Here is a 25195-nt window from a genome sequence, read left to right on the forward strand (position 1 = left end):
ATACTGAAAATGGCCATGCAGATTTGGAGGCCTTGATGCACTTATCAGAGTACATACTTTCTTTTTCATTGGCTTCCAAGATTATGCACAAATCAGGAGAAAAGCAACATGACTTCATGCATGTTTTAATTAAGTTAAGACCAGGGAAGCACCAAAAGGTACTACACATGTTAACAAAAGGCAAAGGCCACATAAACACGATGGGTGAGACCACCAATCTGTTCGCTCTCCCGCTGATCAATCACCTCGTTCCCAAACCCATCCCCCAAGCTGACGCTTCCACGTACCACCCACATTCAGCCGCAACAGAGTTTTTCAGCCCAACCCCCAATGCTAAAAAAACAACCCTTCTTGTTTGGCACCTTTGAACCAGTTTAAGTCTCTGGCCACTCTGATTGGTCAACGGCGTGGAAATGAAAGATTCCGATGAAAGAGGTGAGGAGGACTGACATCGGTTTTGGTCTCTATTTTGGGGGGAGATGAAAACGAGCTTAAACTTTGCATTACTTAATTTACCTGATGTGCAGCAGGCCTTACGTCCAGCCATAGCAGTGTATGATGGCATACCAACCACAGAACCGAATCTGTTGACATGCTCACGTTCTCCAGAAAGAGTTGCATGGGGTTTCACTGGATTTTATTGGTGTGGCAAATAAAATCTATGTTTAGATTTGGCTTTAGTTAAAATGGGAATCTCAACACACGCTGAATCACAGCAAGTTCAATCACACAGCACTAAAAGACAATAAAAATGCTCATAAAAAGACCAAATAACAAGAACAGAAGAGAGTGAAAAACAAAAAAAGGATTCACCCCCTACAAGGGTCAAAGGTGAGGACTGTGTAGGCAAGGAAATAGCATTAGGGGGAGGGTGTGTGTATGTTGAGGATTGGTATGTGGTATTGTCCTACAGGAGCAATACGGCTCAGCAGCACATTACTGAAGTTTACCCCTATCTTGAACTAGTTAATGTGAAAAAAAACTAACAAACAGTAAAGATATGAATATATGCCCTGAGATAAGATTTTCCACAGACTATAACAGGAGTTTGAAATGTGCTTTTAATAAAATAATAATAATGATAAAAATAGATATAAATTATAATCATTAAATAATCCAAAAAGATCATTCTTTTAGTAAAGAGAAACAAACTAGCTTGAGCGTCTTGCAAAACCCTGCTCCACACACATAGCATCACATGAGCCCCCCCAAAATACCCTTGTCTCGACACAGTTAAGCACATTCAGTTCCTCCACACATGCATCATGCAGTCGTACTTAAACACAAACACATACACTTTGCGGTTTAAAAGAGGGCATACTGACATATCAAACCACTGGGATCAGTGAGAATTTTTTTTTTTTTTTTTTTTAATTAGTACTTTTATTCAGCAAGGATGCATTAAATCACAGTTTCCACAAAAATAATAAAGAGCATTAAGAGCAGCCAATTAGCATATTACAATGGTTTCTGAAGGATCATGCACTGTAAAAAAACAATGTAATTTTATATGTAAAATATTGTTAAAATACTATGGGAAACAAAAATGTGTTGATAGGTTATACTACATACACAGGGAAAAATGTAAAAGATCTAACTGGACATTTCATGTAAAAAAAAAATAATTACAGTAAAATACTGCTAAATTACAGATTTTAGAAGTAAAACAGGAAAGAATGTAAACGGATATTCCCAGATTTCCCTGTGTGATACTTTCACATTTGAAAGTATTTTGTTTAAATAATTTGTTTTCTTTTTGTTTTTGTTATCTGATATGCACATTTAGCTTCTGTTTATTGTAAATAACAGTTTCATACTGTAAAATGTGCGTTTTGTAAATTTGTTTACTTTTTTTTTTAAATGTCCCCCTTTATTGTATTTTTACAGAATTATTCTGGCAACCACAGCTAATTATTATTACTTATATTTTTTACACTGCAGAAATATCTCTAAAAGAAATAGCTATTTTAAATTGCAATAATGTTTCACAATATCAACGTTTGATGTTATTAAATTTTTTATTAGAAAATAAATGCAGCCTTGTCAAGCACAAGCAACTTTTTCCAAAAACAAACACTTTTGAACAAATATTGTATGTATACAAATCAGCATTTAATATTTGTATTAGATTTTAATGTCAATTTTAATTTGTAAATATTAAGCTATATAATTTGTTTATATTTTATATATGCACATAGTTCATTTAACTACTAATAAGTAAAAATGGGTAACAGTCTTTTTTTTAGGTAACTCTATAATTAGTTATAGAAAACAGCTATAGCCAAGTAAATCCACAAACACACACACACACACACACACAAAGCAGGTGCACCACCAACACCTTTGCTAAATATCAGCGAGACCTCCAGCACATCCAGATGCATGATGGGCTTGAAGGAATCAACAGAGCTCTCTTAATCAGATCAGCTCTTTTATTCACATATTATATTAACACTGCCATATCAAAAACACAAACTCTCACACACTAGTATGTACATTGTATGCTGCCTATATCCCTTACATGCTCTAGTTTTCTAGTTTGTCTTGTATGATAGTATTAATTAACATTTAAGTTGAACAGAACTGGCCGTGGTATCTAAAACTCCTTCAAAAGGATTATGAAAATTCTCAAACGATAAGCAAAACTGCTACTCCCATGCTCATGCGAGACAGACTCACAATCTAAACATTTCAACAAACAACCCCACAGTGCAGGGAACAAATGTGTCACACTGACGTTCACCAGACAGACAGACTCCTACACCATCAGCACTACACAGGTGCGAGGCAACATACGAAACATGCTCAAATCCACCCAACCACGTCTGAGGAGAACAAAGGAAATCAAAGAAAAGACCCAAATCTGGAAGACAAATAAGTGTTGTCGAGGATAATAAACAAGCATCGCTCTCCGTTTAGTCTCAACAGATACACTGTATTAAAAAAGCTTTAGCGTGCAATCATCTTAAAAGCTTTAGACACCTTTATTTATTGTTTACAGAGTAACGCTTGTTGGAGAAAAGAGCAGGAGAAATACAGGGAGCTACAATATTTTGACATACACTAGTCAGAGGAGGTTAATGTGATTTGAAGTTTACGTTAACTTACATTTAGCTCAGTGTCTGATGGCGCAGTGGCATTAAATTACAGGACTTTATAATGTAGTGATCTAACTCTCATTAACCATTCAAGGCCCACCATGTGAGAGGTCCAACAGGAAACGGTGTACACAGGAAGTCAAAAATCACCCCTTAGAAGTCGCAACCCTCATCGTGCAACTTCCTGTCTTGCCATTTCCACCTCAGCCAATCAGAGGTGAAGTTGATTTAGAAACGGGGGAAGGGCAGATGAACAGAAAGAGAGAGAATATGCCGGCAAGATAAAGACTATTCACTTGTATTCATGCATCTCACACACATATATATTCACTGCTTTATGTCTTTATTTCTATGATGGGCTGGAGTGTAACTCTGATAACAGATACCTGAATTACAAGAAAAAATATCAAATGAAATTTAAGTCACCAATGTTTTTGGAGCTACATAACAATAGGATAATACACATGCAACATACATTGCTAATTAAGTAGCAAATAATCAACCCATATTTCAACTGCATGTGAACATCAGAGGGATCTGAAATTAAACTGCATCCCGGATTCTTTCTAAAACATTTATGAGAGGCTGCAAGTCCTCCAATTGAAGCACGCGTAACTCATCATGCATTCGCTCACGCAGGTAATAGAGTCAGTTCACCAGTGTGGCAATTTGAAGAATTTATTGTCTAAATTTCTCCAAAAAGAACTTACTAAATATAAAAGCAAAAATCCAAAGGACTCGTGAATCCTGTAATTTGATTTAAAAATACTATTTGTTATAAAACTACTACTAAGTAAAAAAATAAATTTATTTTCTAAACAGCCAGCTTGGTCCACATAATCACAATGCACAGATTTTACATTTTCCTAGCTATTTTTTATTTTTTTGTATGTTAAACGTTCCTGAAAGAAATCAAAGAAATTAAATAAACCACACTTTTATTGTTTTAAATACTTTCAAAGCGTTTCTTTTAAAATACATACTCTTTTACAAAATACTCAAATACAAAAATGCAGGAAAATACATCCAAAGATATAATATTTCTTTAATAAAAATCAACTAGTAAAAAGGGAAGCAGACCGTGATAACTCCGCACCGCAAAGCTTTGCAGAAATATTTCACTCCAAGAAGAGTTTGCTAGACATTGCACCTGATGAAGAAAAAAAAGCAACCCAACTTCTTGTCCAAGCTCTTGTTCTCTCCAGACTGGACTATTGTAATGCTCTCCTGGCGGGCCTTCCTACATGTACTGTCAAGCCTCTGCAAATGATCCAGAATGCAGCAGCGAGGGTTGTCTTCAATGAGCCAAAAAAAGCTCATGTTACTCCTCTCCTCATCAGGTTACACTGGCTACCAGTAGCCGCTCGCATCAAATTCAAGGTACTGATGCTTGCCTACAAGACGACCACTGGCACGGCACCAACTTACCTAAACTCACTGGTTAAATCCTATGTGCCCTCCAGAAGTTTGCGCTCTGCAAGTGAACAACGCCTTGTGGTGCCATCCCAAAGAAATTCAAAATCACTCTCACGGACCTTTTCCTGGACTGTGCCCAGCTGGTGGAATGACCTCCCAATCCCAATTCGTACAGCTGAGTCTTTACTAATTTTCAAGAAACGTCTGAAGACTCATCTTTTTCACCTGCACTTAACCTACTAACACCAGTACTTTTCATTTTCTTGTCTTTGTTCATTTAATAAAAAAAAAAAAAAAAAAAAAAAAAAAAAAAAATCCTAGCTATGCGTTCTATACTAGACTAACTGAGACTTGTCATGGCACTTGTATACTGTTGTTGTTCTCCTGTTGACCTGACTGCTTCTATTGTTCTCATTTGTAAGTCGCTTTGGATAAAAGCGTCTGCTAAATGATTAAATGTAAATGTAAATGTAAAAAACCTGTCATTTTTGCTAGGCTAATTAAAATAATGTCAAATAGAGTAACATATATGATAAAGTAAAATTTAACAATTCTAAGTAAACTGAGATTAAACGCTTTTTTTTAGTTACTTTCTTTTTTTTTTTTTTTTTTACTTTCAACAAGCAGCTCTTATTTTATAAAATATCATTTTTGTAAAAAATAAATAAAATCACATTTAAAAATCCAAATCTAATCAGTCTCCCAAAAACACAAAAATACTATTCAATACCACTCAATCAGTCATGTATAGACGTGTATATATACAGTCCAAACTGAAATGATGCAAAGCTAAAGCACCTTTTCGACATGAGGCACTGTGACAGACGAAGACACGCAACAGAACTTCAGTCAGTAAACTGCCAGCGGAGCTTCATTACTGCAAGGCCTCTGCAGCCAACACTGAAAATGGCGGGTAAGTAAGTGTGTGAGGGGAAGGGGCGGATCCTAAGTGCCACACACCTCCCTTTCCCGCTCTTTGCGTAACAGCAAGTCCACGGAGGGACGTTGTAAGCTACTTAAGGTCTAGATGGACGTGGAGGTTCCTCAAGTCAATGAAAACATCCTCGTGATGACATTAAGGAGCTCAGTTTGCAGAAAGCTATAGATGCAGGGTGGCACTGGAGATACCCTCTCGCCCGAGGGGACCAGTCGCTGAATGGAACAGCAAGGGTTAAGCCATAAATCAAAGTGGTCTACAGAGTAGCAGCAATGGTGAGACGACTTCACCAGAAATAACAGACGTCCCATCCCCCCCTTTTCCTGCTTTCTTCTCATTCTCCGTTTCTCGTTCCCTCTTTCTACACTCCTCCCTGTGGAGCTTTCTGCTCTGCAATACCTGATAGGCCTTCCCTCCCCCTCGCCGCTCCACTTTTTTTCCCCTTGCCCTATTCCTCTGAGAGGTGAAAGGTCACTCCCCAAGCTTCGCAATCATCACATGCTGATGCAACCCGTAACATACCAGAAGAAGAGAGCGAGGGGCAATATATTGCTTACTGCCGGCCCCAGCAATACAGTCGTATAACAATGAAACCAATAAAAATAAATCTCCTGCCTCTAAGAGGTGCCTCTTGCCGTTGAACACTGGTATTGACCAATAGCATGACAGGAGTGGACAATATCTGTATTAAACCGTCCAATCTGGGACTCGAGTTACTGATCGTTTTTGTGTTTTCATTTGAAATGTTCAAGTCCTGAATTAAGTAACTGCTTAAAAATGAAAAACAAAAAGCGGTCTGAAACTTTTTTAGTCTTTAAAATCATGAAATTGTGAGCAGGAAAAAGTGCAATAATGCATTCAACTACAAATGCATCATTATAAACAGATTATTTAATGAACACACACACACATATACGTAGAAATGTATCTCTTGACATTCAAGCATTCAAATGTAACAGAAGAGACAAATTGTTCTCATAGACTTCTATAGAGCAGTGACAGTAAATTTTTTATGCTACTGGCAGAAAAATCAGAGTAAATATTTCATAGTCCATGCAAAAGTGACCAGTGACTGAAAGTGTCTTTCTAAAATGGATTAGACAAACACAAAGATTTGAGGAAGCCAAATCTTCTAAACAGCTGCAAGGATGTGAGCCAGATGTTTTACAATTAGATATCTTAAAATAAATCAAAATTATGCGAATATTAATGAACCAATAAACTCCAAAAGATGGATGAAGTGAGAAAAGACAACAATAAGTAACTGCTTTCATTACAAGCTACATCATAAGATTATGTCATTCTTCACTTAAAGTTACAACACACACTGATTTGAGAGAGAGAGAGAGAGAGAGAGAGATGAACAGATACACAGTATAATAATTTGTAAAGTTTAGATTGAAGCTTAAGCTTCTCAAATGAAATCAAACAAAAAAGTAAATGTGACATGTTTTATAAAGTTCTTACATATTTGTTTGTATTACGTTTTTTGCCTGCAATGTATTGTTTTTTTTTTTTTTTTTTTTTTTACTAAATTCTGTTCCATCACAAAGCAGCATAGAATTTTTATAAAAAGTAATCAATTAGGAAAGAATGCCCTCATTGTCAAAAGCAAAAAAAGTATTTGAATGCTAGTTGAAAACAATTCAAACTGCTAAAAATGCATCAATTACAAGACCAACAATTAATCTTCACATTCTCTTTCTACAAATGATCTTGATATACCAAACTCTTTAGCTGTGATTTAAAAAATCTATACAATCCAAATTAAGAATCATATGCAAATAAATCACTGAAAGCAATTCCAAATGATATGAAAATGTTTTCAGAGTTTAGACCTGAACCGATCTTTGGGCCCAGCAGCATGGGGAAACGACTCTGCTTTCGGCTGCAGATTTTTGAGCATGTCAAAGTGTGCAGGGAGCGACATGCTCAGCTGAGGAATGCAAACGGCCTCTGAAACAGCAGCCGGTGGGGGTGAAGCCAAGAGAACCTGAGGTCCTTTCCTGCACATTATCATGTGAAACACCCCTCCCTCTCATCCGTCATCCTCTCTTTCTCTCTCTTGGCCATTTGCTTTGACTGAGACAGAGAGACACGGAGAGAAAGACAGAGAGAGATTTCATGTTATCGACAAAGAGTTTTGTCTGCAAGTAGTTCTCAACCTTGCATCTCAACCCTTGACCCCAATGTGGATGGGGAACGCTTTGGCCGGGACTTTAAAAAGAGCCGTAGGGCAGGGCAGGGGACTGGGGTTACTAGCAAACAATTGAACTTTTCAAAGAGGCTGCAGATTATGCAGAGGTATGGCGGCTCTGTTAACAAGGGGGAAGGGATTGCAGAACATACAACAGTAAATATTAAAATCACAATTGATTACATTTGTGGTGAGCTGCACAAAAAAAATAAAAATAAAAAAATCCTTCGCTCTCATAACAGGCCGCCAGGTAAGTGAAAAGGCTTGTTGAAAACGGGGCTGCCTGAATCATAATTCATCAGTAATAACAGAATGACTTGTCTGAATGTTTTATTACTAGAACAAACTAGCATAAATGAAGCAACTAATCTCTTCTGGGCTTGCACGATATTTATGTAAACAGTGCGCAGCCTATCGAAGTACATTCGGAGAAAAGCAACTCGAGCACGAGCGCGCTTGCATCTTTCTAAAAAGAAATTCCATACGTATAGGCATTCCCCCCCCTCGGGTGGGGTTGGTTTGGTGGATGGTATGTGATTAACAACTGTAGAGAGTAACAACTTGAGTATCCATTTAGTTTGCAAAAGGCGATATGCCCTTAGTTTGGGTCAAAGTTCATGCTTCGCTCTGCTGTGCCTTACTCAGCGTGGAGAAGATGGAAGCGCGCGCCTCCATTTTGTGACTCAGGAGCAGAACACGGGACAGCATGACTGACTAAAGAGTGCATGGACATAAAGTGAGCTTAATATGTCCTAATACATTTGCATTGTTATTCATTCACACACAAAGTAGTTTAACAAAGAACACGTACACGATTTAAGAATGAAGCTAACTAACGAGGCGTAATCTGACAAGCATTGCAGGCTTTAATGAATGAGGACTCTTGCACGCCAGTCAAGTTTCAAAGATAATTATAAATTAATCTGACGTTCCAGTGTTGAATGTTGAATAACGTTTTATGAGTTTTTAATAAATCAGTGCAATATTATCCCGCCCTCCCCCGTCTCGCATGTTCGCCATCTCATGAAAGCCAAGTGTACAGGAAGACACGAAATGGCAGGTTGCACTTCAATACACACTTGTTCAGCTTCAAAAGTCTAGAATCACATTTGAGCTGCTCTTGGATAATACACGTGCACACGATATATTCAGATAATCAAACGTGTTAAATGATTTTTTATTTTATTATTATTATTTTTTTAAGTTTCTGTCTCACGCGCGTTTTCATTTACTGGCACACTCGCAGTGGTGGAAAAATGAATAAACTTGGTCTATATTTGAATTGGTCATATTTAGTTTACATTTTTAGTTTACACTAAAAATATATATTTTTAAATGATTATATATATATATATATATATATATATATATATATATATATATATATATATATATAAAATTCTTAATGTTTTACATAGCCCATGACAAAAAAAAGTTTACCGAGACAAGACTATCAAAGTTAAACTGTTTTATTTTGGTGATATCACGTTGCCTATTTTACATGAGAAGCGCAATTTAACAGTTAGCTTTACCAGAGCTTTTACACACACACACACACACATAAGAAAAAGAAAAGAAAATTGTAAAATAACCTTATCTGTAAAAGTTTATCAAATATATAGTGAATCATGAACCACACAATAAATATGTGCACTAAAATTCACATTCACATTTCTTTCGCCAGTGTCCTTTGTTGCGTGATTAGCCTTTTACCCATTTTATTTTCTAATACCATTATATCCAATGCGAACAGGTAGGCGCGGAAGTTCAGGTTACGCAAACTTATACAATTTGACTGTAGCCAGGCGAAAGATGTGTGATAACATTCATAGGCCTGCATACATCTCAACCATGTGGGCCAGTGTGCGATCAGCCATCTTCCAGTGACAACGCCCAATTACCACATCCCAGTCACGTGAGCAGGCGCAGAATGTGCTAGAAAACCATAGGTGACATATAGGAGCCGAATAAGCATCCATGTCAGCACAAGGCAAAATGTGGTTTGCGTAAGGCTGCTGTTGCAAAACAAAAGACGTGCATGTGGAAACTGCGATAGCGTACATATATGATAGTGCTACATGTGACCTCAACAATATGAAATGTTAACTCCAATGTTGCTGTTTTATTTGATGGCTTCAAATTCTAATACCACCCTCATCTTTTAAACTACAGTAGCCTATTATGTACTGTTGTTGCACTGTGTAGTGTCCACTGTTGTGTATGAATCAACGTACACTGCTAATTACAGTACTGTACACTCCATTACCAGCTCCTTTATATGAGCCACATCTGACTAATGATGTCGAATGTGAGGGATTGTCTTTAGAGCACTGCGCAAACGCTGGCGAGCCGATTCTCGCGCTTCTCTGGATCAGTCATCTTTACGCGCGCGCGCTCCGGCTTCAGCTTCTCGCAGGCAGTGAGGGGAGACATGCCTTCATTCATAAAGTCACCGGGCTACTCGAGAGTACTACAGCGCCGTGAAAGAGGCGGTGCACACAGTCACTGCACCGCCCACCGCCGAGGAACGGAGGGGGTTGGTAGAGAGAGGAGATCTGCGCTGTGACGAGGAAACGGGGGTGTGGAACGGAACAGAAACTGTCTCGTGCAGAACCGAAGGTCCACGCTGTAAGTGCCACAATGCAGTGCACCTGACTCAGCACGGTTTAATAACGATTTAGTCACAATTCGCGCTGCTTCCAGTGCTGTCCTCTTTAAGAGCAAAGCTCATAGCCTATGGATGTGCCGTGTCTCTGCCATTAGATTAGCAAATTAATAGTTCTGGTGATAAAACGCGCAATAAAAATCCTGGGAATAATTTCGAATAAATTATTTCGTTCCAGTCTGAACTGATCATGAATGTTAGATTCAATACGAGTGTAAAATCATTTATTCCTATTATAGTTAAAAGATGCAATCATAAGGTTGTTAGGGAAAGTCACATTTTAAACACAACGACTCATTTAAGTGCATGGTCTAAAACACTGCAAATGTGAATGAACATGCCCTGTGTATGGAAAAGTCTGATATTATCTTGTGCATATATTTTAGTCTATATTTCGCAAGGCCTGCTCAGTTTCGACCCACATAAAGCATAGTTTACATTGTTTCACTCTAATAAATTATCTGTTTCTTAAAAGCATAGTTTAAGTCAAATAAGCATACACTATAACAGTATAGTCACATTTCTAGAAGTTTGCCTTGTTCCCAAATTTTTACGTGTATTATGCTAATTAATAAAAAAAATCAGCAAGTTTTTGAGGCCATCTAATATCAAATAAATTGCTGTTTTTTTTTTTTTTTTTTTGGTTAAAACTGAATTTTTGCATGCACAGACTAAATAAACAAATAAATAAAAAAATTCCCACTTTCTATCTTAAGAAATTGAAGAAACTAATTATTCTATCGATTACTATATATGCCTACTTATTGTTTGCAAATTTAAAGTAACTTGATTCAAAATCTCTGGCTTTCTTAAGATGAACAAAAACATAATAATAAAGAGAAAAATAATCTCATATTAAGACAAACAAGGTAAGCTTTTAAGGCAGATACTTATAGTACTATTAAATTCAAATTTATACTTTTTTATATTCTTATATGTTTCATCAGACTCTGAATTATCAACATGTTCTAATTTACATAATGCCTTACATAGTCCAACAAATTAAATCTTTTCATTCACAAAATATTGTTCATATTTAATTCATTGCATTGTTAGAAACAAAACTTTAAAATGGAGCAAGTACACCTCAACCTTCACAAGATCTGCATTTCAACAGATTTGTTATATTAAAACAAACAAATAATTGGACATTAAACTTGAGCCAAATCAAATTTATTAAATTAATACATTACAGTAAGAAATGCTGTCTTACAGTTCTTGTTAATGCAGTTTTTATATATAAATATAAAAAAGCCAGTTTTCTCTCTGAATACTTTCTCAGTATGTTTAAACAGACAATGTTATATCAAGAAGTTACAAAAATTACTAACATTTAAATGTAAAAAAAAAAAGAGTTTTAAAACAATATTAATAAAAAGTTGAAAAAAATCACTAAACTACTTTGTAAATGTTTAATAAATTTGTTCCTTGTGTTTCAAAACAGATATTGTGGGTTCAAGACACATTTTTACTTAAATTTCAGAAGGATTGACAGAGTCTTTCTTTCAAAGCCAGTTTCTTCTTTTGTTCCAAGTGAAGGACCTTCTTCCTCACAAAGTGTGACGTCAACCCCTGATGAAAGTCAAGCTCTGCAGCTCTCTCCTCTTACCTCTCTTCATGATCTCTCCTCTCTCTCCTTTCTGCCATGTCTTTCAAAATAATGACGATTAGAAATTGCAGTTTGTCTAAGACTTATTTTTTTGTGGTTTCCTTTGAGGGGAAATATTCTTTAGTCCATCCAAAAGGGTTAGAAATTAAGTTTATAAATTGCTCAGTAGTCCACAGAACAACCTCATGAAAAAGAAAACACTAAATTACACAGTCCAAACTCCAAACAAAAAGTTTTCATAAGAAACCCAGTCCAAACAAGAAGCTACACTAACAAATTCAAAACATGAACAATTTATTCCCTGATTATGTTATACTACTGTATTAAAACAGTATTAGATAATTAAAAAAATATATATATATATATAAAAAGAGGAGCAACAAACAGAAACAGCATTTTTTAAATCAACTCTCCCTGTATAAACAGCAAATCTTCCACAAACGAAACAAAGCAGGAGACGTCTTTACAATTTGAAATCAATTCCTGGTCAGCTCTATTTCACACCAATCTCTGCACTAAGTTATAACAATATCTGAATGAACTTTGATAGCACAGAAATTATCAGGAGCATAAAGTCCACTGCAGTGTTTCTCTGAATACCATCACATTAAAATGCATGCAATCTAAAAATATAATGGATAGTCATAATATATACAAACATACATATATATTCGTATGTGTGTACACAGATGGCAGTTCTCCTCCCCCTGAGAAGGCCTACGCTCTATACCCTGCAAGAGGAAGGTATGACTCCATGTATGTCTAAGGGGGGTGTTGCCAGCCCCTCCCCCCTTTCTGTGCTTTTAAAATGCTTGTGTGCGTGTGTGTGTGCGCGCGTATAAAGGGAGGATAGCATGACCATACCAGCACATGCCTGTTATGAGACCATGTGATCTAGAGGCTCCATTTTAAGTGATTTGGACTGGTAAGGAGGGAATTGCAATGTGGAAGAAGAGGGGGAGGAAGAGGGATACAGAGAGAAAACAGCATAAAAAGAGAAGAACGGCGTTGACTGATCTCTATGGCCTCATGAAGAGGAATGGGGTAAAGACGTGAAGCAGCCATTTAGGTTCTCTGTCACTTTCAAACTGCCATGCATATGATGGATTTTCATGGTGAACAGCAAAATTAATAAATTAAACTACAAACTTCTGTTTTTGTTCATTTATATTGACAACTGAATACTAGCTCTCATGTTGCTAAAAGGACCAACAGATGCAACATTCACTTTTGTTGTTGTTTGAACATAAATGTGTGTTGGAAGTGTGTGTAAACATCCATCCTATAATGCTAAAAATTCACCCATTGTTTTTTTTAAATCCTCTCTCTCAAATCAGTGTTGTTCTGAGATTCCTGTCAGAATGACGTAGTTCTGCACAGGCCCCTCCCACAATAGTTGATTGACAAGGCCGTCTAACCTAAGACCCGCCCTGAGTGAGCTGAGAGCTGACTGCCATTATGCAGGGGAAGACAAGAATATCTTCGATTAAGGGATTGAGGTCTTTTGTTGTTGAATGTAATAGTGAACATAGCAGTCATCATTTACTCCCGACATCTGAGGCGCTACAGACGCAGTGGATTAACATTACTTTACTTTCCTTTTGAAGGGAATGCGCCCCCGATCTATATATATATGCGTCTATGTTCACGCAAATCATTCGTGATCGAGCTTCATACACAAGAAATGAGTATACGATTTTTTTTTAATGAATCTTTGCAAACTGCCTTTCCTAATATGTGCTAGTAAAAAATTTCACGGCTAAAGAAAACTGTACTGCTCACTCCACAGAACAGAGAGGGGTGGAGTCAGCAGAGCTCATTAGCATTTAAAGCAACATGGACTAGAATGGCTTGCTAAAAACAGAGCTCATTTTGACTGGGTAAAAAAGGTGTCTTTTGGACTACCATTGAGAAGTTATAAGCAAAGAATGTTATAGACTTTTCATTAAGACCCTAAGAATCATATGAACTTATATTAAATGAAATTTAGCATTTAGCAGACACTTTTATCCAAAGTGACTTACAGTGCATTCAGACTAACAATTTTTACCTATCATGTGTTCCCGGGGAATCGAACCCCCAACCTTGTGGTTGATAAGCAATGCTCTACCAATTGAGCTACAGGAACACATCTTATAACAATTAAATCAAACGGGCATCCGGTGATCCCTTTAACCAAAAAAAATAAAAATAAAGGTGGACCTTTCGAATGAATGTTTTGACAAAGTATCTGTTCCTCAGCTCATGAAGGAACACAGATTGAACATTATGAACTGTGCAAATGACAAATAGAAATAAAAACGACTAAACCAATCCTAATGCAGATAAATATTAAAATACTGATCAGTCTTTTTCCATACTGTGTCGTACATACAAGTGTAATGATTTATCAGAAAATAAAAAACTATTCTATCCATCGGTTGTTGTTGGCTGGATTTTGAAATAAGCATTGAATGCAACTGCAGGGTTTAAGTGGACTAGATGACTGAAAAAGTTCAGCATGCCTCACCAGAGAGAAGTCTGACGTTTCTCTGGAAAACCTAGTTAAGAGATTTTAATTTGAAACTGCAGATAAACCTTTTTTTTATGAAACATGCATAGATGAATCATTCACAATATGATTAATAACATGCACTTCAAATAAATGGTAAATTTGCGTTTAATGCTGAATTTGGTCAGAACAGCTAGCAATGGCAGGTCAGCTGGCACACAGCTCTCTAAAACATATTACATACATGGATACATTATATAAATGCATATATTATTCATATACTGTACAAAGATAGAGGGGAGATGGTCACTAAAGAGAAAATAAGTAACATCGTCCGTTCTAATGTGTGGTGTAACGTTCTTGTGATGATTAATACAGCAGTAATGTGATTCTGTAGGACTTGACTCATATCCTCATTTTTAAATTTTCCGGGATTTTTCTCCTTTTGAATTATTAATGCAACAGAGAGAGAAAGAGCTTTCAAACTATTCTCAATTTGTTACATTGCAATGTACGAAAACAGATGGAACCCAAATAGGACATTAATTTAGTTTCTAATTATTTGTAGGTGCAAGGAACAATTATATCCTCAATCAATTCACTAAAAGAGTGAAGCTATTAATAGGAGCACGTATGAATTTTTTTTTTGGGAAGATAACACCAAAACTGCATCACAAGAAATCATTAGGAGCCATATAAAAATGTCCCAAGCCTAGTTTTCGCCCTCCTATGATGGGGGCCAGGTTTCTTCTATTATAACCCAATTCCACAAATGCTAGAGTAAATGTTTGGCCATGTATGAATCAGGAAACATTCAGGAAAACAGGATTGTTTTGACTGACCTGTATACCTTAATATAAATCAAAAAAGCAAGTATGTATGAACGAGTCAGTAAAGAGAGATGGCAAACAAATGACAAAAAGCATGCGATTTGAGGAAATTTCTTGAACACGCTGTTAAACTAGAACTAACACTATAAGAAACTAACACAGAATAAGAAAAAGCACACAGACGTCAAAACCAACAATCTTTGAGCAATTCAATTTCAGTTTGAAAATTATTCACTCAAATATATAAGAGGGGAAATATAAAATACTGTCTAAATATATCAATAAGGTGAATAATAAGCATTTGCTTGTGCATGAGTTTTCTTCACCCAAGCAGGATCAGGAGCACAAATAGTGCAGGAATTTAAGCCAGCAGCATTTTTAACACACACATCCTGCGGAGGAACAATGTGAAAAATAGCTTTATTTTCAATGCAACAAAACCAGTTTGGAACACACTCATTTATTTCACTCCTAAACAAGCAGAGCATTCATTTAAACTTGAATGAATAGTAATCAGTTCAAGTCGCTTGTGTCAACATCATATGTACTATGACACAGGCTTTCAATACATATCCAGTGGCCCATTTGGGGAAAATTGGAGAAAGAAAAATGTAAAGTATTTTAGGTTCAAGGGGCACCCCCATCCACCAGTGTTTATGATGGCGACGCCTTCAGAACAGTGTACCAGAGAAATAAAGAGACATGGGGGGGTCAAACAGGGGGCCCATACTTCACAGGGGTAAACCACCATGAACTTTTTCCCCCTTGGGAAACACCCCTAGTCTCACAACTCTCCCACACACACACACTAAAAAACAAAAGCACATGGAGCCCTAGACTGTCACACTGCACTGCTTTTGGAGGAAATACCCACAATGCTATCTGAACATTCAAAAGAAAACAAAAGGTTGAGGTACAAAAAAAAAAAAAAATGACGCATGAGAATTTAAAAGTAATTCTTATTAATTCAGTCCAAGAAGCACAAACAGCACCATTTTTGTAGAAAAGCCAACACAGTTTAAACACAATGTGAACTAACTACAGAAGTCAAATTTATTCAGTGTTTACGATTTAAATATTTAAATGTTCTAAATCTGTTCCAAAATTGAACCGTTTTACATTTGTGACCCTGGATCCCAAAACCTGTCTTAAGCTTTCCACTTATGTATGGTTTGGAGGATCAGACAATATTTTTCTGAGATAGAACTATTTGAAAATCTGAGGATGCAAAAAAAAAAAAAAAAACGTCTAAATACTGAAAAAAAAAAAAAATTGCTTTTAAAGATGTCCAAATTAAAGTCTTAGTAATGCATATTACTAATCAAAAATTACGTTTTGATAAATATCTTTGTGGCACATGATCTTAACTTAATATCCTAATGATTTTTGCAACAAAAGAAAAATCGCTTATTTTGACCCATACAATGTTTTTTGGCTATTGCTAAAAAATATACCCCAGTGACTTTAAACAGGTTTTGTGCTCCAGGGTCACATTTTAGATATGAATCTGAATCAGGCAAGACACTGAAACCCGTCCCACAGCAACTTGGGCAGCCATGCTGCAAAATGGCGCCAACCAATGATCTGAACTTCAAGCCAAGTCCCCTCCACCTGTTCACGCTGCCTTCTGACAGCAAGCCTCTGCAGTTAATATATTCATCTTTGAGAGAGGATTTCTGACGCCTCATGTCACAAATGTTATCAATGGACAAGAATGTTCTTATTCTCCATTACTAGTTCCTTGACCACAGAATGAACAACAATCAGCTCTTACCAACTCTGTTCATCCAAACCCTCGCTCAACACACAGCAAAAACGCTCCCTTTTATCATGTGTTGTAAACTGTTTACACAAAATCATCTACTTTTGGTGTAAAAGCCTTTGGGGGTGTGATTATGCTTGTGGTACTGATACTAGTGCAAAGCTGAGGTAAAGGGACTTTGATCCATTTAAAAAAACAACAACAACAAAAAAACAGCACAGATGGTGCAAAACAGGGAAAGGGGGAAAGAAGAGGACAACATTGGTGAGGGGTTAAAATGGGAGGGGTGCTCTTAAAGGCACAACACACACTTAGCTTTCACATTTTCAGCATGTCTACATGCTATGAGCATTTTTCCATTTGTCCCTGGTTCTCAATCTCTCTTATTTTCCCTGTTCAACACAACGGTCATTTTGAGAGAATCGCTCTCCGTAACAGCAGAAAAAGGGAAGCCCACAAGGAAGTGCTGCCATGCATTCCCTCCTCAAACCCCACCCCCTCCTCTCCTCTTCTCCTCTTATCTCCTCTCTTCTTTACTCTCCTCCCTCTTCCTGCTCAGGCAAGCCCTGCGAGTAGGATGTCATAGGACCGAACTGACAAGACTGCCTGCCTGCACGTTCTGTAACCCTGCAAATGTGGGAATCAATCAAAAAGGCATGTCTAGTAGCAGAAGGAAAGATGGCCTATGCAGAGGGACAAAGAGAGGAAAAGAGCGAAAGAAAGAGACAGACAGAGCAAAAGTGCAAGCCAGGAAGAGAAAAGGGAAAAAACTGCACGCGAGCGAGCATGCTGCTGGGAGAGGGAGAGAGAGAGGAAGAATGAGAACAAGGTGGCCTCGCGTGCAGCACCATCAACGGCTTCTGAGAAACTGCACACAGGTGTTCCTGGCCCCCGATTGGTCGCACCTCCTTCTCCGTAAAACCCCTCCCCCTGCCTTCTGTAGTACTACAATCACAAGCGGAGATGGAGAGAAAAGGACAGCGAGAAAAGGAGGGAGGGAGCCAGCAAGAAAACGAGAGAGGGAGAGAGAGGACAGAGCAGGCAAGTGTAGCTTAAGACGGCCTGAGCATGCAATCGCAACACATTCGTTTATTTAACCAGCGACACGCCGCGATTCGATTCAAAGCTGAAGCTTCTTTTTCTCCCTCTTTCTCTCTGAATCCGCTTTGCAAAGGTCTGGTAAGACATAGTTTCTTTAAACGGACAAATTCTTACTTATACAAAACTGCTGTTATTTACACTCTGTTGTAAGCCTGTAGGTTTTTCCTTCAGTCAAAGCAACCAAAGCATTTGTTAGATACTGGGTGTATTACTCTCTCTCTCTCTGTGTGTGTGTGTGTGTGTGTGTGTGTGTGTGTGTGTGTGTGTGTGTGTGTGTATATATATATATATATATATAAATAAAAACACACACATAAAACATAAAACCGCCTATTTACAGCACTCACTAATTGCAAGACAACAGCCAATCCATTTGTTGTTGTTCTTTAAACTGATATTTTGCTCTAATTTAAGCACAATGGATTTGACAGAAAACATGGGCCATGCTAAATGAGTCTCCAGCTTACTCCAAAATTGAGCACTTGAAAGAAAAATAAAGACTGGACGGTCATAATAAGGAATATCATGAAGAGAGAAAAAAAAAAAAAACAACAACAGGGAGAAACTGCCAACACTACACACACACAAACACCACAACAGGTCTTCCCCTTCACTATTTATCAATTAACATGAACACAGTGTTCTACACTTTTTTTCTACCCCCCCTCCCATCCCCATCCCGTAATATATAAGAATACACACATACAATCAGATGAGCGGCTATATTATTTTAAACGCCCGTTTTGGAAATATTATTTTTTTTTTGCAGTCAGTCTAGTTCACCTTTGCCAAAGTATGTGTTCATTGCAATTTTTATTAGTACATATAAAATAAATATTTCTATTGCAGCTCTACACCAACGACTTGCACCATACTGGCCTCTTGCACTACTTCTGTTCAGCTCACAAAGAATTTGCCAGCATTGCCACATTCTGTCAATATACATTCCTGTTGTGTTACAATGAGAATTTTTTTTAAGAGCAACAAAACCCATGCTGCTTGCTGGACCTTGATAGGTGCTTACAAGGGGAAGGGAGCACGCAGAGTAGCATCTGGAAGAAGGGGGAAGGGCCATTGTTACACTTTTAACACCCGGTATTGTCATAAAGGTGTGGCTCTTCCTTCTTGTCTCTAAATCGCTCCTGCCAAAGAACTTCATAAGTGGCCCATCAAGCCATTGCAAATGGCCCCGTCACACCAATGCAACATTACATAAAGCAGGGAGAAACTCAAGGCGTGAGACATGGAGCCGCCCACACAGCTCTATGCACAAAACATTATGGCTTACTCACTACACCCTCTATGGTCTTCACTCTATTCTTTACACACATTTAACTTCAGTTTTACCAGCAACTACTTTACATGCATATTACTTTAAACAATGGAATAAAATGCTCTTGATATCAGCTACTGGTGGCCTTTAAGTTTATTTATTTGTTTATTTTCAACAATAAGACATCTTCAATGAAACACATTTTTCATTTTACTTACAAGCATTACATAAGACAGACCCCATGTCACCAAACGCAAGGAGTGTGCACAATGGGAAAGGAGCTGCTCTGACCCTCCGCCCCACCCTAAATCTTGTTACTCATCCTGCATTCACACTTCTACAATACAACAAATGTATCTCGAAGCAATTGAAAATGTATCCATGCACAATATTTATTTATAATGTATATATATTTGAATTCCTCAGAGTAATAATTCAAGCAGCCCATAAGCATACACAATCACAAAGGGTCAAATCAACATATATGCTGACCTGGGGGTGTACGCTGCTTTTTAAAGTCCCGCACCTCAGAGGCCAGCCCCACAAAGACGTTTATCAAAATGGCGACGAGTAACAGTTCCACTCTAATTAACATTTCTAATGCATTTTCCACAACTCTGGTTGTGTTTTGTGTGGGCGCACGTGCGTTCTGGTTACTTGGAATTTTCAAATCAAAAGAACCACACAGTGTCTCACCAGAGCAGACTTTATGAATTCTAAAATTATCATACGCACTGAGAGAGGGAAAAAAATCCTTAAGTATAAACATAAATGGCAAAATATGTGATTTTAAGAGCAAAAGGTATTTTTATCTAAAATACCTCACCTAACAATTATATTGAGGATTAGTTAGCGGATTAGTAAACTGTTTACATGGCGCTATCAAATGAATGTGTAGCTATGCATTTTGCACTCATTCAAGTTAATGCAAATACAGCCTTCGACAGAGGACTACATTGTACGCCATTTTCTCAATTGCTGACGTTAGTTACTCTTCACACTGATGGCGACCACGTGTCATACTAGGCTACCAGTGTAACGGTGGCCTCCCAACACTTATCACAACAAATTCCATTAAGATCTATTTAAAACATGTATCTGTTACAAAATAATTTTATGAAAAGGCAGTTTTATAAGTACAGACATTTGGAGACGCGTAATGCTTATGCATCAAAAATATGCAAAAACCCCAAAACAGGTATATTATAGGTAGAGTGTAATATCAAATATGCAAAGCATACGTTTCCTCACAACACCCCTGACAAAAGATGTATGTCTAAAGCGCGTAAAGCAGGGGAATATGAATAAAGCGCTGGTTCAACTGGTTAGAAAGCGTTTAAATCAAAACAACGTACCTACCACATAATTATTCAAACATATTTGAGCAGCAGATCCTCGCATATTAGCTAAAAAAAAATTATTTATATTTTTTTTTAGCACATATCTTTTCACCATTAAGATTCTCCACAGTATGCAACATTTTAAAAACACTATACCATCGAGTTAAACGCTAGGTTAACAGGTGTAGCTCGGATGGTTGTGAAAAAAATGCATTTAAGGTGTAAATAGGTAAGAAACAGCTTTGAACTGGGTGGGGACGAAGGGGGAGACCTTTTCGTTCCACATAAACAGTCTTCTGCGCGCCATGCAAACTCCCCAAAACACAAATAAATACATTTCTGTATATCATTTTAATTTTTAACAGCAAAAGTTACACTCTGAAATTCACATCCACTCACAACTAATGGCAGAAATACGGGAGAAACGATCATTTAGACAACAAATCGTTCAAACTGTAGTTTATGGAACATAGCCATGCATTATAGACTACGCTTTGTTTCTCCTGCGCTGACCTGAAGCGTCGTTCTCTTACAGAGTCTATCCTTTAAATATCCGCAACAAAAGTACGAACAACGATGGTGTTCCAAAGTAATAGCAGCTTTTAAAACCACAGCGGGCTAGGAGACTAAATCTGTGTTGCATGAATTGTTTAAACGAATCAAGCACCGAGGCCTAGGCCTTGCAGTAGGCCAAGGCCTACTCAACAGGGAACAAGTGATTGAAATGACACGGAGACCAGCATTGTTATATGTTTGACAAACACGCACGCATATGCATAACGTAGGGGATGAGTGCTATACAGCGCCGTAGTAACTATGAATGTAACAGCACGTGGTGTAATGCTACGAGCATATGCCACTTGAATATCCAAGCACTATAAGATCCGTCACGTGAAGAGAAACAAAGAATATTCGTATAGCTACAGAGAGCTAGACTCTTCAAAAGTAACAACAACTTGAGCGATACAACCAAACAGATCCACCATTTAAGCACACAGCGAAGTACTGGTTACACTGCACTCATATTTACACCACGACATATATACATTCAGCTTTTATATACAGTAAGCTAACAATTGTTGAACGATTCAAGAGAAAGCAAATACCTCTGCTTCTTAGGGACAGAATGTTCGACCTCAATTCGTTTGCCGTGAAGTTCCACTTTACCTGGAAAAAGGAAAGAAATATATATATTTTTCTTTTTAATCCCACTCACAAAGAGACCACCAGTTAACTCAAGTGGCCCTAATAATCTAAATAAACTTTAAGAACTTAAAACATAATAAATGTGTGTCACAACGATTTTAATATATGCTTTGTTATACTTCCCTGTGTGCAGAATTTTTTTTTTTTTACTGTATAACTTGCATTGCGAATGGCCAAAACGAGCTTTTTGAGGAGTTGGGGTCGTTAGGGTAGGTGTTGATAAAAAGTAATTAAACTAAAAATTAAATAAATAATCATAAAAAAAATAATTTGGTTGGTACAGGTCAAATGACAAAAATCTTAGGACGCTTTCGAGGTTCACTGCTCAGGGCTACACAAGCTGGCGTCCACTATGACAGAATCCATACGTGTAGGGTATTATTTGTTGTTCGTGTTTACTTGAGACCTAAGAGACATATAGCGATGAAAAGATGAAATAATCTTGACCGTGCATGACTTCATGTGGTGGATAGTTTTAACTGGATCCTTATCGGCATGGCGACCTTCGTGCTATATAGAGCACATGTCACATGCTACATAGCCTATGTGGAGAACCGAGAAGAGACTTTGTGGTCAGTGGGACAGATGCAGTGAAAAGGCATTAAGTCTGGATTTAAGAATGCAACATGGTCGGATGTGTTAAAGGCAAGAAGGTTTCCCCTAGTATTGTATCGGTTAACTCAATAGGGGCTTTACGAAACATGTTTCATTTTAGCTCCACTGGCCTATTAGCCAAAAGGGGGAGGGGTGGGACTTGAATCTATAGCTGTGCCGGGTAGGCTGGACTAAACCTAAAGATTGAGATTAGGAGAACTCCGTCCTACAGTTCAGAATCACGCTAAATAGGCTATATATTTATTTTTTTATGGTAGAATACACTGCATGTTTTAAACCTGTCAGAGCAAAGAAAGTAAAGTCGTGGTTGATGTGTGCATGAATGCTTTTAGTGTCTACAAACCCATCTGCCCTTAAAAGTTCACTGTCTCGGGCACTTTTGCACTATAGTGCCTTACATTGCCCTGACTTCAATGGCAAAGAATAGAAACTGATTCTCTTTTAACAATAAAAATCCGAGATCTTTATCTTAACAGTGGAATTAAATTATAAACAAAAACACTTATGGGAGCTTAACCAAGGTGAGTTTCGAAAGAAAACCGGTGAAGAAGCAAACCGGCAACGAAAGGCCCATTAAAATCTATTTACTCACCAGAAAATGCTTCAATTGCTTTCATTGCCCATTGGTCGTCCGGGCAATCAACAAACGCATAGCCAGTTTTCATGAGAAACTGTCCAGAGTATGGGATCTTGTGATCTTCAAAGGTTTTAACCAAGTCCTCTGCGGTCACGTTTTCATTCAGATTTCCAATATATAGCTTATTCATTGTGGAAAAAACTGTAACGCTTCCCCCCGAAAATAGAAATGAAAATAAAACTTTTCGGCAAAACGCTCTTAATTTAAAAAAAGGACTAAGACACGCCGCAGATTATAAAATCATGTAGATGTCAGCCGGTTGGAATTAAAAACGGGTAGAAAAAAAATCTAACTGCAAGACAATCCAAAATAAAAAGGGGAAAGTTCGACTAACAGTAAACGTTGAAGTCTGATCAGGTCCTGCAGGCGAGTGGTAAATATTCTTCACTGTAGCAAGCTTCGCGAATTCCCAGCACGGTGCAGAAATGATATCAGTTTGAATTAAGCTGATGTTTGTTACGATGGAATAGTGGCGAGTATGTAGCGGGATCGGGAGAAAATCTTTCCTCTCGCTGCCCCTCAACCTAAAGCTGTACCCTGCACTGTCACACAGATCCTACCGCTTGGCGATGGCACCGCCTCTAAAACCGAGTCGAATTTACTAAATTTTTTTGTTTGCAAAGAAGAAACCACGTGGTCTCAGAGTAGCTAGAGAAGGGGCCGGTCCTCCGCGCTCTCTCGTGCGCGCGCGCTCCCTCTCTCTCTCAAGCTGTGCTTGGAAAGCACATTTTCTGTACATTGTACCGTATATGCTCTGCATGCACACATACATACATATTCATACTAGCCCACACATGCTTCAGTTTTACTTATGTGCTCAACGTATTGATTCTACATGCACGAAGACATGTTGTATTTCAACGAGACAATTTACAGAACAAAAAGGCCATTTTAAATTGTACAAGAGTCTACGTGTGTGTGTGTGTGTGTGTATATATATATAAGCCCTCTGTGATGCCGCTCGGCCTCTTTACTTATTCTTGCCCTTTTTATAGTCGCTTGCTAAGTTGATCATGAAACACGTATTTTGAATACTAAAACCAATGGCCTTTATGTAGCCTACGCGACATTGTTAGCAGTGGGTCACGACCAGGGCGGTGAAGTAAAATATTTAATTAGAGTAGTTTTACAACCAAAGTTTATGGCAAACATTTTTGAGGTGGAGTAAACATTAAGCAGTAAGACACATATTCAATGCATGGTTTTATTGAAACACTTTATCCTTTTTAATTCGGCTCTTGGGGACTTGGCAGTTGCATGTAACGCAGAATCCAGTTTTACTGTAACCGGTCAGCTCCAACAGCGAGCTCTCCGAAGCTTTAGAGACACATTTCCACAGACATCTCAAAAGTTCTCGTGCTCACCTCCATGTTGCTCCAAACCGAGTCACGAGAAGACATCAGGCCGGGGCCTAGCGTCGGGGATACCGCCTACCAACAGGAAGTGAGCAACTGTTGCATTGCCTCTTGTGTGTACACGCTGTGTATGATGTTTCATTGCTAGGGGTTTTCAGCTATACACTCAGGTCTGAAAAATCCGACCTCAAATTCCCATTCAAACGAGTTAAAGGCAAATCAGATGGCAATTTCAAGCGGTTACTTTTGTTACGTGGCTCTCAAATTGTACACGTGGCGGCAGTACTGGCTCTCTGTGAGAAAATGGCTCCCCGTCCATTACAGCAAAGAGTGAGAAGCGCTTCACGTCTCGCAGAGTACTACGATGGTCCAGAACTGCTGCTCAATGAAATGCATTAAGAGCAACATTCTAAGCGAAACAAGCGCGCAGATCCTCACGAAACCCATTCCATTAGTTCCTTCGCGCATGTTTGAATCACACACGACGGCCTCGAAGCACAACTTCGCGAGGATGTCTAATTCAAGGATGAGTTGACTAAAGAGCTTGTGTATATTATCTGAATTGTAACACGTCTGTAGTGATTAATCATCCTGTCTTTTTAATGTCTGGAATAATATGAAACGTTCCCTGACGCACTTACGCATCTCGAGGTACCCTTGCGC

The 25195-nt window shown here is 38.0% G+C and overlaps 1 protein-coding gene across 2 annotated transcripts in view; it reads right to left on the reverse strand.

Annotated features, from left to right (window-relative positions):
* LOC113044430 (insulin-like growth factor 2 mRNA-binding protein 1) overlaps nt 1-23778 on the reverse strand; it is a 37728-nt gene extending 13950 nt beyond the window's left edge. Inside the window, exons 1-2 of one of the 2 annotated variants that reach the window (XM_026204430.1) lie at nt 23133-23778; nt 21826-21886 (exon numbers count right to left, since the gene is read on the reverse strand). In XM_026204430.1, coding sequence (XP_026060215.1) covers nt 21826-21886; nt 23133-23307 — 236 coding nt within the window. In that variant the 5' untranslated portion in view covers nt 23308-23778. The remainder of the gene's footprint in view (nt 1-21825; nt 21887-23132) is intronic. The other variant, XM_026204421.1, reaches the window with a different exon arrangement.
* Nucleotides 23779-25195: the final 1417 nt, after the last annotated feature.

This window comes from Carassius auratus, chromosome 3 (genome assembly GCF_003368295.1).
Source record: "Carassius auratus strain Wakin chromosome 3, ASM336829v1, whole genome shotgun sequence".
Taxonomy (NCBI): domain Eukaryota; kingdom Metazoa; phylum Chordata; class Actinopteri; order Cypriniformes; family Cyprinidae; genus Carassius; species Carassius auratus.